This window comes from Mobula birostris, chromosome 17 (genome assembly GCF_030028105.1).
Source record: "Mobula birostris isolate sMobBir1 chromosome 17, sMobBir1.hap1, whole genome shotgun sequence".
Lineage (NCBI taxonomy): Eukaryota > Metazoa > Chordata > Chondrichthyes > Myliobatiformes > Myliobatidae > Mobula > Mobula birostris.
In genome coordinates, this window is record NC_092386.1 from 65,043,302 (window position 1) to 65,059,079 (window position 15,778).

The window sequence follows — 15,778 nt, forward strand, 5'->3', positions numbered from 1 at the left end:
GTCAGAATTTTGAAAATTAATAATATCCTGAAAAAAGTTCTTCAAATCAAGGTAATTAAAACTAAAAACAAGAACTGTGGAAACATGATTTTTCCTAGTTTTGCACTCTGGTTTTGAAATTTTTAATGCAATTGTAAAATGCTAATCAAGTATGTGCACAGTATTGTATATTAATATTAAAAAGGAATAATGTTTTGATTGAACCACTTAAGCTAAAATGGTAAAGTAGATGGTAATTCAGAAATTACATATTAATAACCTATTCAATATCAATGTTCCACTTTCCCCAGAAATGAATATGAAAAGCTGATGGTCTTTTCTGAAAGTTACTTCAGACCCAGCTGTACTGTGCATTCCCCTTAGTTTTCATCTTGGTGTAATTAATTTAATTTTTCCCCATCAATCTCATTTAACAAGTGTCCTCCTGTATTTTGAGCCAGTTCACAAGTGTACATACAATAGTTTAAGAGACAGCAGTTTATTACTGTAGGGTCCATTGCAGGGTCAAATGTAAAGGGATAGTATAACATTAATGGCAAGGCCCATTAACAGTTGTAATGTACAGAGGAATCTTGGGGTTCAAGTCCATAGCTCCCTGAAAGTGACTGTGCAGGTTGATAGGGTGTTAAAGGGGGCTTGTAGCCTGTTTGACTTTATTAGTCAAGGCACTGAGATCAAGAGTAGGGAAATTATAAAGCCTAGGGTAGGCAGAATCTGGACAGCCAGGGTCCTTTTCCCAGGGTCGAAATGTCTAATACCAGAGGGCATGCATTTAAGGTAAGAGGGCAAAAGGAGATGTGCAGGGCAAGTTTTTTTTAAAATAGAGAAGGTGGTCGGTGCCTGCAACGTGCACCGGCACTGTTCCCTCTAAGCTGTGCAGATATGCAGCCACGCAGTAACTGAAATGCTCCTGTGCATATAGCCTTTGTTGCCACACAGCTGGGACTGGACCCAGCTATGAAAGTTTACGAAACGTAGAAGATTTTCTTTGTTGTACTGTATTTCATTATACCCTTCAATTAATGTAAAAGTATGTGATTTTTCAGTTTTTGTTCTAAATATCCATAGAGTGAATATTAGAGAAAAAAAACATTTAAAGTGCCATGCAGTTTTTAGGCCTTGTAAAAATTTCCTGCTCAGAGCAATGATTGGTCCAGGCAGCTGTAAAAAAAAAAAAAAAAATAATGATAATAGAAGGCACAGTGGCTGCCAGGGGTGGTGGTAGAGGCAGATGTGAAAGACATTTTAGAAGCTCCTAAATAGGCACATAAATGTGTAGGAAATGGAAGGATATGGACTATTTGTGGGCAGAAGGGATGATCAGTTCAGGGTTTAAATGGCTGGAACATTATGAGCTGAAGGCCCTGTTTCTGTGCTGTTTTGTTCCATGTTCTGATAACATCATGCTTACCGGCATGGGGAGACGGGCAGCAAACACTAGACCAACAACTTAAATCTGAATGTTTATGGGAATGGAGCCACAAAAAAATTATATACATATATTTATTATATATAAACATGTAATCAACAGGATGCATTACAAATCAATTTTGTTCCATTTTTTCAAGAAGGTACAAAATTAAGTACATCTCACCTTATCACTATCTTCAATGAAAGGTAGGTCATGAGGACTCGGGTGATACTGAAAGGAAGGATCCATGCCACCTATTTAAAATAAAAGTCATAATTGAGTAAAATTATTGTCAAACGTAAACTTGTTCATTCTAATTTCTCACAAGAACTCAAACCCTGTTTTATATTAAAGAAAAATCTGAAATATTAAAATATTTAAACTTAATTTGAACCTTCCATGTATTTCCATATCAAATGGTGATCAAAAGCCAAAAATATACAAAATAACAACAGAATCAGGCTTATGGAGGACAGGTTGAAGAGAGGGAAAGGAGCTTTGAAGAGGATCTATGTGATATCTGGAATGCACTGTTAGAAGAGGTGGTGGATTACGAGACTTAAGATACAATTACACAGGTATTTAAATAGGCAAGAGAAGAATAAAGTTCTGTGCATGTGCAGAGAAACTAAAAGTATCAGCACGGACGTGGTGGGTTAAGGTGCCTGTTTCCGAGCTGCTCATCTCTGAAGTCTAAAGTGTTTTATTTTTTGTAAAAACAGATCTAAATTAATAATTTCTAAACTGGACAGAATTAATTTCTTTAACGACAGGATATTTGGTTTGAACCCACACAGTCAGGACTGGTTCTGATGTGTTTTTTTTTCCCTGTGCATTCTATGTTCTTATAACATGTAACCATGTTCTTTTTAGAATGTGCCCTCTGTGTTTTATGCTTCAATCAGGTAAAAGTTTTGTAGTTTGATAAGATGATCTGGTTCTACAGAATGTGATCAGAAACAGGGTTAGGCCAATCATGACAGACCAGTACAGAGAAAAACATCACTGCTCAGATTTTAGGAGGGAAAATGCTTGCATTTTAGCACCAGCATTACATCCCCCTTTAGTGTTTTATATATTAAAGGAATCAAGGGATATACAAGGTTAGTGCAGGAAAGTAGCACTGAGGTTACAGCTGAACCATGATCTTACTGAACGACAGGCAGACAAGAGGCTGAACATTCTATTCCAGTAACTAAGTAGGGTCACCAACAATGATACTGTACCACAGAGCAACGTTCCCTCCAACTTGTAATGACCAGGATGTGCAAAACTCATGTGCTGCGCAATATTTTAACCCAGTTACAACATGTGCAACTGAATTTTTAAGTGGAAACAAACCTGAAGCTATTCTAAGGATAATAAACTACCAAGTTCAGTTTGTTGTTCATTGTTTAAAAAAAATAAAATAACTGTCAATAAGAAATTTGATTTCCTCTGGGTATGATCATTTTCACTCTCGACCATCTGCACTCTCACAAAACATACAGAGCAGGCCTGTAGTGGGTTATGAAGGATTTTCTCGCAGCAGCTTTTGCACACCATCCATATGTGATTTACTTGCTAAATTACTCTTTTAAAAAATCAAGTTTCCAAATATCACTCCACTTCTTCCCACTTGCAAATTCCCCAGCAACTTTTGCATCGTGACAATACACACAGGTAACACCAGTTTCTGTATTGTAATAAATATTTCACATAGCTGCACGTTCCTGTCCTCATGGGCTTTTGGTGTAGCAGTTTCTACTGTTTCATTAAGCCATTCCACTTTAAATGAACTAGCAGTTCTTTTGTGCTTCATGCCTTTTGCTTCTTTAGAATTTGACATAGTGAATCAATAATTTCTTCAACAAAATCACTATAGATAATAAGCCAGTTCTAAGATCTGCAGATAAATCACAAACTCTACGTTGTCATCAGAAACTGGAAAAGGAAATGTGATTGTGTACGATCGTGAAATATTCTTAGCATGCCAACAAGGTAGAGGGTGACAACCTTTTGCGCGCAGTTTAATTCCTTTGTGCGCCAGTACATAAAGATGCATGCACACACGCACACACACACACACCTTAGAGGGGACACTGCCAGAGAGCCAGAGCTCATTAATTCAAACAACAGGAATTCTGCAGATGCTGGAAATTCAAGCAACACACATCAAAGTTGCTGGTGAATGCAGCAGGCCAGGCAGCATCTCTAGGAAGAGGTGGAAATTCAAGCAACACACGAAACACGAATTCAAGAAACGTCGACTGTACCTGACGAAGGGTCTCAGCCTGAAACGTCGACTGTACCTCTTCCTAGAGATGCTGTCTGGCCTGCTGCGTTCACCAGCAACTATGATGTGTGTTGCTCATTAATTCAAGTCAGATGGAAAGAAGATAAACAAACACAACCAACGATGCTAGTCAACATTTTGTAGTTAAGGCCTGGTGTCTATTCGAACAGGGGACAGGAAAATTCCTTGATTGGCAAAGTGAATAATATCAAGAGGGAAATATTTACGGGTGTCTCTCCAGCTTAAAGGAAAGCAACTATTGCTGCAGTTATATAGAAGGAAAAGATTTGGTTTTTTTTGGGGTGATTAAAAAAAAAATATCTGAAGGAGAAGCTACATTGAGGCGAATTCTATACTGCACCAAATTTCCTTGCAGAGAGAGGGCATGTAGATCTGTGATAGTAAAGTCTCGGACTGAGATTGGAGAGAGTGACCAGGAAGTTATTGAAAATAGATATCTGGCTGCTGTACAAAGGAAATCTTTAAAATTTGTTTCTGACACTAAAGATGGAAAATGTAAATAGTGTATTATATTGCATGTTAGAATGCAAGGATATACTCAATTGAAACAGTGAAATGTGCATATAAACTAAAGCTTAAATAAATAATTATCTTAAAGTGCAAGTGAATAATTCTACTGAAGAACAGCAGTACTTTGAGTTTTATAAACAGAGCTGTAAAATGCATTTGCCCAGTTTAGCTCCAAGCAAGGTTACTGAATGGGCTACAACATCAGACAGTACCTCACAGAATCATCAAGAGATACAATTAGGAGGACAGATTCCTGTCCAGATACTGGGACTACTAACAGAGCAGAAGAGAAGGCAGAGAAGGTTTTTCAAATTGTGGATGGAGGCAACTATCTGTTCTTGATTCAGAGATTAGCAAAGGAACAACCTATAATTGCCATTAGTGGGTGGTAGAAGAACAGGAGTAATATTCTTCAGCAAGGAACTGAAAAGCAGCAACTTTAGAATTGTATCATTAGATTTCATCTGGAAAGCTGCAAACAGTCCTGGTGTTGATATTTTAACAGATACTAGTGGCGTTGCAAAACCCATTAAAGGTATATTATTACCAAAATGCTGAATAAGATGTTTATTTTCTTCTGGTAAAGAGAAAACAGAGTCAAGCCCTCTTAATCGATCTGAAATACTTTGAATGCCTTTGACAAATAGTTGAAACACTGATGGAAAGAACAGAACTGTGGGGCACAAGGTTAAATGGGGATTTAGAAGAAACATCTTTAACATAGATTAGTTAAAATTTGGGCAACACATCACACTTGAGGTAACACAGAAGAAGCGAGAGTGAAAAATTGAAAATGATATATTAATGAGGGTGGTGGGCAAATGAAATGTGCAAGGTAGCTTGTGTGCAGTATAGTCTCCACGGACATCTTGGACAAAAGGCCAATTTCTGCATTGAAGTTTATTAACAGGAAAACTGGCCAAATATTAGATGCAGTGAAACACACCGGTTTATGAAAATACAGCACATCGACAGGATAAGTTAAGGATTTTCCCAAAGCACGAGAGCTACATTGGCTCCACTTCTGCTGTGAATTTCAGATTCCTTAGCTGTTCCTAAAGAATCCTTGTCATAGCTAACATAAGGTCCAGGAATAAATATTTTATATTTACATTAAAGTATTACTTAAATACAAATCACTTAAACACAAACAGGACACCATCAGTTGCATCCACAAGCTTATAATTGACTAAGTTTCTGCAGAAATAGAACTTAGCAGTAGTTCAACAGAATATTCTGCAACTGAGCCGTGTGGCAATGCTGCAGCTTTATAAAACTCTGGTTAGACCACAATGAGTATTGGGTTCAGTTCTGTTCGAATCATTAGATCTGCAAGCTTTAAAGAGGGTGCAGAGATTTACCAGGATGCTGCGTGGACTGGACAATGTGTCTTGTGAGGACAAGCTGAAGGAGCCAAAGCAGAGCATTTTTCTTTGGAGTGGAGGAAATAAGATGTAACAAGATGATACGAGGCATAGATCAAATAGACAGCCAGTACCTTTCCCTTAGGGTGTCTATGGCCAATACCAGAGGACATTCATGTAAGGGGAATGGAGGACATCTTGGGAACAAGTTAGAGATAGGTTGCCCTCTCACATACAGACACAGTTGGGTGCCTAGATTGTACTGTTAGGATGGTGGCAGAGGCTGTTACAATAGGGACATTTAAAAGACTTAGATAGGCACAAGGATATAAGAAAATGCAGAGTTATGTGCTACATAGGATGGAAGGGCTAGATTGATATTGGAATAAGTTTGTATGGGTCAGCACAACACTACCGAATGGCCCATATTGTGCTTACTATTCTGTTTGAACTCAGCACAAGGCTTTAAACCATTGCTCATCAGAACTGGTATCAAAAACTTAAACATAATATAAATACCAAGATTCAGTTTACAAATGAAATTGAATGAACAAGATAGATGCATTATTTTCACACCTTGAGACCCCACTGATGGGCACACGTCCATCCTGCTGGAGCAATACCATCAGGCCTACTCCCAAACGCACTTTTCCCCACAGAACTTGCAAATTCTGTAATTCCTATTCAATTCCACTTTCCATCACCCTTATAAACAGTGAATTCCATATTAGAAACTATTCCTACTGGAAAAGAAATGCTCCTCGTATCTGCCTTGCATCTTCTGCCTAAAGTCTAAATCTGTCCCCTGTGATCCTTCAAACTATCCACTAATGGGAACTTCGCTCTGTATAATAGTTACCATTCAGTACACATCTGCCAAATCTCCTCCCAAATTTTGTGTCAAGGAGAACCAGCTATTTAAAGCCAAATGCCCCTACAGAGGTCAATTTACACAGACCAAATGACAAACACATGTAGAGCAAATTTGAGATGGTAATTGTGAACTTGTCTTGCAATACAAGCATCATATTCAGCAGTCCCATTCTTATGTTGGAAGGCAATAGTTTGCAACAGAGTTTTGAGGTCCCTCTGTTGGTCAGGGATGTTGTGTCCAGCATGATACACAAGCCAGTGTGCAAGCCAGGACAGTACGATATGGAGGGCAAGCCACTGCCCATGTGGCGGGCTCACCCTCTCCACACAGCTGATGAATCCAAAGGAACGACAGAGACCGGTACAGTTTGGCACCAGCAGCGTCGCAGGAGTTGCCAGTCAGAGACCCCAGCTCCAGATTTTTCCTCTGCATTTACTCCCAAAGCTTTCCCCATGAGTGGGTATATCTGGAAGGCAGCAGAGGTTTGAGATCAGAGTCTTCCTTCTACATGACCAGCCAACCACAGCTGACGAGCCCCATGTGCCCGAAGCGAATGGCTTTAAAGTGCCAGTAAACCACCTTTACCCATTCTCCTGCCAGTAGAAATGGTTCCACTAAGCTTAGTAGCTAAACCACATGGAAGGCCAGGAGCTGAATTTGGTTCTCAGAGGCTATTTTAGAGGCACGTCATTGAGAGCATTTAATAGGTAGTGTGAGCCTATCCTCACCGCCACCCCTGGCAATAACAACCTTAAGGAACTCAGAGTTTAAATACTGGAATTCTTATATTGCACCTGAAATCTGTCCCATTCAATGTTCAAGAAAAATCTTATTTGAATGATACACAGGCACAAAATTGCCTTCAAGGATAGTACTTAAAAGTTTAAAAATCCCTCTACTTTTTGGTAAACAAAAACAAGACCACCATATAATTGCTTTACAAAAGATCAAACAAACTTATTTGAACCTTGCTAACCTGTTACCGTGATTAAAGCACTTTGCTTCAGGAATCTTTCCCAATTACGCATTTCCAATAATTAGTGCCCTACTTGTAAAACATCCTTGCGCATCTGAATGTCTCATTTAATTTATGTAAAGCACACAAAAGTTGTATGTATCCTTATTCTCAGTTGGAAGCATACACTGCAATTTTGAAGATAAGAACAGGGAAAAAAAATCCACTGTCATGAATTCAGATCTCATTCTACCATTTATTCTTAAATTCATGTCTATTTATTTCACGCTTTCAAGATCAGAGGTCAGTTATCTAGAACAAGACCACTGTGGCAACCTTGAAGCAAGATTCCAGGAGATCCATATTACAGCGGGGAGGGAAAGTTGCATCCCGAGAAAAGTTTGTATCACTATTTTTCATTAGCAAAGGCATATCATCTGCTTGCCTGTTAAGAAATGCTAGACTGAAAAGATTGTGTTTATTTATTTTGTTTCATGTAAATTCTTTAACAGCAAGCTTCATTCTGTGTCTCAGATTTCTGGGTAGTGATTTGTGAATTGTCTAAGGGCAAACTTCCATTACGCGAACAGCTGAAACAAGGGAATTGCCTGTAGTAAATTCTTTCTTTTGTTCAACCAAAGGGGAGAAACAACATTTAACCATTATAATGCCTCACATCAAGAATGCTGGATTTGTCAGCACATGAAAATTGATATTATAGACAACACAAATTGAAATTCTAATTTTAATTTACATGGACATTAAGAAATTGTATGGCAAATTGAAAGCTCACACACATATATGCAAGTAATGCCCAGAGAATCACTCGGGTTTCAAACAATAATGAATGGTTTGCTAGTAAAAATTAAATTGTTCAGGGGTTACTGGAATGAAGGCATTCCAGAATCTGAAAAAGACCATTCCATCAAGGCCACATCACAAATGGTGCAGGAATAAAAATACCAAAAACAAAATAAGCCTTAGGACCGATTAAAGGCCTGCCATTTCTGTTCCATTCACAGTAGACTAATTATGTTTGGCATTTTGTTATTGTGCTTTTTCACTACTCAATTAAGTCATAATACAATGAAAATAAACTGATTTTGGACAATCAACCCACTAACTTTGTCTCTCTAATGATCAAATTACTTCCAATCATTGGTACATTTCCTTTAGGTTTGCCTGAAAGTCTACACCATAATAATGCAAATTCAGATTCCATCTGGCTTGAGTATTTTTGCCATACCTTTTTAAGGAATCTTAAATTCGCAGTTTATCATTTTTATTTTCTATTTCCACTATTGTTTGATTTTACAATAAATCTTGAGCTTTCAGGTTACAGAGATATGGAGACAAGAGAGTGGAGATGCTGCAGCCTGGAGCAAAATCAAACTGCTAGAGGATCTCAGCGGTCAGGCAGCACCCATGCAAGGAAAGGAAGAGGCATCAAACCAAACGTTGACCATTTCTGTCTCTCCACAGAAGATGCCTGACCCACTGAGTTGTGGTTAATTGCTGTACAGGATAGTACAAAGATGTTCTATCCACATAAATAGACAAACATCAACTGCAGGTCAAAAACCCCAATGCATATTTCACCTCAGAGTCATAGAGCAAGAAACAGACCATTTTGGCCCACCATGTACATACTGGCCAGAGTACCCTATTACTCTCAAGCCACTTCCACATTATAAGATGGGGGTGAAGTGGGGAGTTGCATCCTAGAAAATAATCTGTATTGTGATTTTCTAAATTGCAAAGCTACAGTCGCAAAAAAAGCTTGTGAACCCTTTGCAGTTACCTGGTTTTCTGCATTAATTACTCAAAATGTGGTCTGGTATTTATCTAAGTCACAACAGTAGACAAACACAATCTGCCTAAGCTAATAACAATTATGGAATTGATTGTTAAGGATAAGATTATGGAGCACCTGGAGGCACATGACAAGATAGGCCAAAGCCAGCATGGTTTCCTGAAAGGAAAATCCTGCCTGACAAACCTACTGCAATTCTTTGAGGAAAGGAGGAGAAGATGGCAGTGCGACGGCAGTGTGCGCGGCCCCTCCGGTGAAAGAATGATATCTGTAATCTGTCAAGTAGGGGACCGTGCACAATTCTGATTTGGTGGAGACAGACGTGAGAGTACGGAGGAACATCTGGAAAGCTTCTGAAATGCCCGTTTCACTACCGCTGCTACTGTGTGGCAACCGGAATCTCCAGAGCAGAAGGCCCCAAATCCTCGGCTTTGCTTGTTTCGGCGGCCGGGGCTAGGTCAAAGGCACTCAGCAGAGGATGGCGCTCGGGAGGTTGTATCGGAGCGACTGGTCGGAGGCTCGAAGTTTTCAGATGGACTGACTCAGTGTCGGCTGTGGTTGGCTGCTTCCAAGGCATCGGCAAGTTGACGGTGCCTGGAGGTTTATGGCAGGGAGTTTCTCCCTTTTGCCGCCTGCTATCGGGGACTCAGGAGTCAATTGACTCCGGAACTTTGAGACTATTTTTACTGTGCCCATGGTTTGTTCTTCATCAAATTATGGTATTGTTTTGCACTGCTGTAACTATATGTTATAATTATGTGGTTCTGTCAGTGTTAGTCTTTGGTTTGTCCTGTTTTCTGTGATATCACTCCGGAGAAACATTGTATCATTTCTTAATGCATGTATGCATTTCTAAATGACAACAAAAGAGGACTGAGTGTTCTCATAATCTAAATTAGAAGCTGGGTGGACAAGGGAGATGCAGTAGACGTGGTATATTTGGATTTTCAGAAGGCCTTTGACAGGGTGCAGCACATGAGGCTGTCTTGCAAGAGCCCGTGGAATTACAGGGAAGTTTCTAGCGTGGGTGGAGCACTGGGTGGTCGGCAGAAAACAGAGTGGGAATAAAAGGGATTCTTTTCTGGTTGGCTGCCGGTTACCAGTGGAGTTCCACAGAGGTCAGTGTTGGAACCACTGCTTTTTACGATGTATGTCAATGATTTGGATTACGGTATTAATGGATTTGTAGCTAAATTTGCCGATGATACAAAGATAGGTGGAGGAGTGGGTAGTGTTGAGGAAACAGAGAGCCTGCAAAGAGACTTAGGTAGTTTAGGGGAATGGGCAAAGAAGTGGCAAATGAAATACAATGTGGGAAAGTGTATAGTCATGCACTTTGGTGGAAGAAATAAACAGGCAGACTATTATTTAGATGGGGAGAAAATTCAAAATGTAGAGATGCAAAGGGAATTGGGAATCCTTGTGCAAGATACCCTAAAGGTTAACCTCCAGGTTCAGTTGGTGTGAAGAAGGTGAATGCAATGCTGGCATTCATTTCCAGAGGTATAGAACAGAAGAGCTGGGATGTGATGTTGAGGCTCTATAAGGCACTCCTGAAACCACAGTTGGAGTACTGAGTGCAGTTTTAGGCTTCTTATTTTAGAAAGGATATACTGACACTGTAGAGGGTTCAGAGAAGATTCACAAGAATGATTCCAGGAATGAAAGGAATACTGTATGAGGAACGTCTGGCAGCTCTTGGACTGTATTCACTGGAGTTCAGAAGAATGAGGGGGGGATCTCATAGAAACATTCTGAATGTTGAGAGGCCTGAACAGATTTGATATGGCAAAGTTATTTCCCATGGTAGGGGATTCTAGGACAAGAGAGCATGACTTCAGGATTGAAGGACGTCCTTTTAGAACCGAGATGCAGAAAAATTACTTTAGTCAGAGGGTGGTAAATCTGTGGAATTTGTTGCCACGAGTGGCTGTGGAGGCCAAGTTATTGGGTGTATTTAAGGTAGAGATAGATAGGTTCTTCATTAGCCAGGGCATCAAAGGGTATAGAGTGAAAGCAGGAGTGGGGATGACTGGAAGAATTGGATCAGCCCATGATTGAATGGCAGAGCAGACTTGATGGGCTGAATGGCCTACTTCTGCTCCTATATCTTATAATTGTACTTCATCTTGTCTATACTGAGTACACCATTTAAGCAATCAAAGTCTGGGTTCAAAAAAGTATGTGAACCTCTGGGGTAATGCCTTCTACAAAAGCTATTTGGAGTCCAATCAATAAGATGAGATTGGAGGTGTGAATTGCACAGGTGCCCTGCTCTATAAAAAAGACAGGAAGTCAGGTTACTGACAGAGCATGCTCTTCTCAAGAAAGATCTGTTTATGTATACCATGTCACGATCAAAACAACTTTCAGAGGATCTTGAAAGAATTGTAAAGATGCATGCAGCTAGAAAAGGCTTCAAAAGCATTTCTAAAAACCTGCGTTCAGCAGTCTATGGTAAGAGAAATTGTCTACAAATGGAAGAAATTCAGTACCATTGCTTCTCTCACTAGGGGTGGGCGTCCTGCAAAGATCACACCAGCAGTACAATGTGCAATGCTGAAGGCGGTGATAAAGAACCCAAGGGTAACAGCAAAGGACCTGCAGAAACCTCTAGAACTTGCTAAAGTCTCTGTTCATGTGTACCCTATAAGAAAACATTAAACAAGAACGGTGTTCATGGAAGGACACCACAGAGGAAACCACTGCTCTCCGAAAATAAAAACATTTGTGCACATCTCAAGTTTGCAAAAGACCACCTGGATGTTCCACAATGCTTCTGGGGCAATGTTCTGTGGACAGATAAGACAAAAGTTGAACTTTTTGGCAGAAATGCACACCATTATGTTCAGATGAAAAAGGGCACTGCACACCAACAAGACCTCATCCTAACTGTGAAACATGGTAAATATATATAAAATCAAATTTCACTTGACTTGATAAAACCAACTAAAATGCATTAGTATTAATTATTGTAAGGTCCGGAACAGATTAACCAGTGACACTTTGAATAAGATGCCACCGAGAGTTCAGAAGCCTAATGGCCTGGGGGAAGAAAGTGTTTCCCATCCTGACCATTCCTGTTTTTATGTATCGTAGTTTCCTACCTGATGGCGGAGAGCCAACAAGGATGCTGGACAAATGGGTGGGATCCTTAATAATACTAAGGGCCCTGCATATGCAGCACTCCTGATAAATGTCCCTGATGGATGTTAGGGAAACCCCTATGATCCTCTCAGCTGTTCTCATAGTCGTTTGTATGCACTTCTGGTCCGATCCTTGACTAGATGGAGATGCAACTTGTCAGGATGCTCTCAATGGTGCTCCTATAAAACGCAGTTATGAGGGGTGAGAGCCTTGCTTGCCTCAACCTTCTTAGGAAGTGGAGGCGCTGATGTGTCTTCTTGTTCAGGGAGCTGACACTGAAGGATCAGGTGAGGTCATCTGTGAAGTGAACTCCCAGTAAATCGGCGCACTTAACTCTTTCTATGAAGAAGAGATGTATTTGCAGAGGGATATGGTCTGTCTGCACCTCCCAAAGTCCAGAGTAATTTCCTTTGCCTTCTCCACATTCAGGCTTAGGTTGTTCTTCTCACACCAATCCACCAGCGGCTCCACTTCCTCTCTATACTCCATCTCGTCATCGTTCTTGATAAGGCCAACCACTGTTGTGTCATCTGCAAACTCGATGACAAGGTTTGAGTTGGATCCTGCGACACAGTCATGCGTCAGCAGTGTGAACAGCAGCGGGCTGAGCACACAGCCTTGGGGAGCTGACTGCAGAGGGAGGTGTTGAGACCAGTGAGGACAGTTTCCCCACCAGTTTCTGGGGTATGATGGTGTTGAATGCCAAACAAAAGTCTATGAACAGCAGTCTGGCATATGAGACCCCATTTTCTTGGTGGGACAGGACAGAGTGGAGGGCAGAGGCTATTGCAGCATCATGGATCAGCTGGAAAGGGTCCAATGCTGGGAGAAAGACTTTAATGTGCTCCATGTGCTCAAACATTTCATATGGTTGATGTTAATGCCACCGGACAATAGTCATTTAGGCAGGTTACTCTCGCCGCCTTTGGCACTGAAATGATATTGCCTCCTTGAAAACCGAGGCGACAACTGATTGTTCCAGAGAGACGTTGAATATATCCATCAACACCTCCATCAGCAGAGCTGCGCAATCTTTTAGAGCTCGACCTGGTGTATTATCGGGCCCCGCAGCTGTGCGTGGGTTGACTCTGGTCAGGGTCGTTTTCATCTCAGCTTCAGCCAGACAGAGTGTCTGCTCCTGCTCCCCTGGGGGGGGGGGGGGGGGGGTGATGCCTTCCTTGCCAGCACCTTGTTTTGCACATCGAAGAGTGTAGAAGATATTCAGCCTCTCAGGGAGTGAACACACAAGGTAGATTTGTAGTCTGTAATCCCCTGAATTCCCGGTCACAAGCACCTCATGTCTCTGGTATCACAGAAGCGACTGTAAATTCTCTGAGAATGCTTCCATTTCGTCTTCCTGATGGACCAGGAAAGCGCAGATCTTGCTTCCGAGAGCTGTCGCGTCTCCCAATCTAAAAGCAGCATCACGATACTCTCAGCCTGGCAAAGACCTCTGCAGTGAGTCATGGCTTCTGATTTGCCCTCAGCTGGATGTGTTTCATGATGGTAACATCCTCAGTACACTTGTCTATGTAGCTGGTCACAGAATCCACATGTTCCTTGAATATGTCGTTCACATACTTTTTTCCAGCCTGGACTGTGAATGATTAAACAATGTGTTCAATAAAGACATGAAAAGTACAATTATTTGTGTTATTAGCTTAAGCAGATTGTGTTTGTCTATTATTGACTTAGATGAAGATCAGACTACATTTTATGAGTAGTTAATGCAAAAGAAAACAGGTAATTGCAAAGGGATAGCACATAGAAATCTACAGCATGTTAAAGGCCCTTCGGCCCACAATGTTGTGCCAACCATGTAACCTACTCTAGAAACTGCCTAGAATTTCCCTACCACATAGCCCCTCTAATTCTCTAAGCTCTATGTAAAAGTCTCTTAAAAGACCCTATTGTATCCGACTCTACTACCTCCGCTGGCAGTACATTCCATGCACCCACCACTCTGTGTGAAAAAGTTACCTCTGACACCCCTCCCCACCCCATATCTACTTCCAAGCACCTTAAAACTATGCCCCCTTGTGTTAGCCATTTACAAACTTTTCCGTGCAACTGTGTATTGTGCTCAAAGTAATTTTAATTCACCCCTCAACCACACAATTTTGTAAAGAGCAGATTTTATTTCCCATTTCAAATTTTTGAGTGATGTGAATCTTGCAAAGGCAACTTTCCAGTACTCGAATGCCATTAATTTGGAGGTTGCTTGTAATCAAATTTTTCAACACTTGCCCTATACAGTTCTGTACCCAAGCTATAGTTATTTCATCTATATATTTAAGTATTGAGATACTGTTCGTGCCTCCTTTACTGCCATAATGAGACCAATCTCAGGTTGGAGGGGTTCATATTCCATTTTGGTAACCTCCAACCTTACCGTATGAACATCAATTTCTCCAACTTCTGGTAATTTCTCCTCCTCTCTGACTTTTCTTCTTTTGCATTCCTTATACTGGCTTCCCTCTTACCCCTTTTCTTCGCGCCTGCCTATCACCTCCCTCTGATGCCCTGCCTCCTCCTCCCCCTTCTCCCATGGTCCACTCTCCTCTCCTATCAGCTTCTTCTTCACCCTATCACCTCACAGTTTCTCATCACCACCCCTCCCCACCTTCTCTTCCTGGTTTCTTCTCCCTTATTTTCCAGCCCTAAGGAAGGGTCTCAGCCCAAAACCTCAACTGTTTATTCCTTTCCGTAGGTGCTGCCTGACCTGCTGAGTTCCTCCAGCATTTTGTGTGTTTAAATATTGAGAATCTCTTCTGCTACCAACCCTGCAAACAACGAGTCCCGGATGCCAACCACTCTCCAGGTTAAAAAGCAACATCCTTTTAATTTTATACTCAATTGGATACCCCCCTCCCACTTCCTTCACCTCAAGGAAAACCAGTCTACCCTCGTAACTGAAATGCTGTATCCTAGACAACACCCTGATGAATACCCTCTGCACCCTTTCCAATGGTTCAGATCCTTACATGTTTATGTACTAATGACAACTGTATAGTCTAACTAATGTTTTATAATGATGTACCTAAAAACCTTAGCCAGCTCATGTTGGCAAGTATCCTGCATACTTTCTTAAGTTATTTACCTGGGCTGTCACCTTCATGGGTAACTGGACCTGTATACCAAGGTTCAACTATTTCTTAACATTCCCACTCATTGTGTACACTGCAGCCTTCAGCTCTGCCAAAATGCTTCTCATCAAGATTAAACACCATCTGCCAATGTTCTACCCATTTTACCAACTCATCTGTACTATAGCACAAAATTTATCAATTTGCTGGACTTCAGTGATAATACCTTCTGTATTCACATCCAAATTGTTAATGTGTATAACACACAGTCAAGGTTCCAGCATCAACCCTTATTGGATACGGATATATCCAATAAGGATAT

The 15,778-nt window shown here is 40.8% G+C and overlaps 1 protein-coding gene across 4 annotated transcripts in view; it reads right to left on the reverse strand.

Moving 5' to 3' along the window:
• Positions 1-15,778, reverse strand: part of LOC140211727 (E3 ubiquitin-protein ligase RNF38) — a 134,741-nt gene that overhangs the window by 105,025 nt on the left and 13,938 nt on the right. For all 4 annotated transcript variants that reach the window (XR_011889565.1, XM_072281829.1, XM_072281830.1 and 1 more), the window contains exon 2: positions 1,595-1,665. Coding sequence is in view for 3 of the 4 variants with exons in the window: in XM_072281829.1 (XP_072137930.1) it covers positions 1,595-1,665 (71 nt within the window). In the remaining variant the exon portion in view is untranslated. The remainder of the gene's footprint in view (positions 1-1,594; positions 1,666-15,778) is intronic.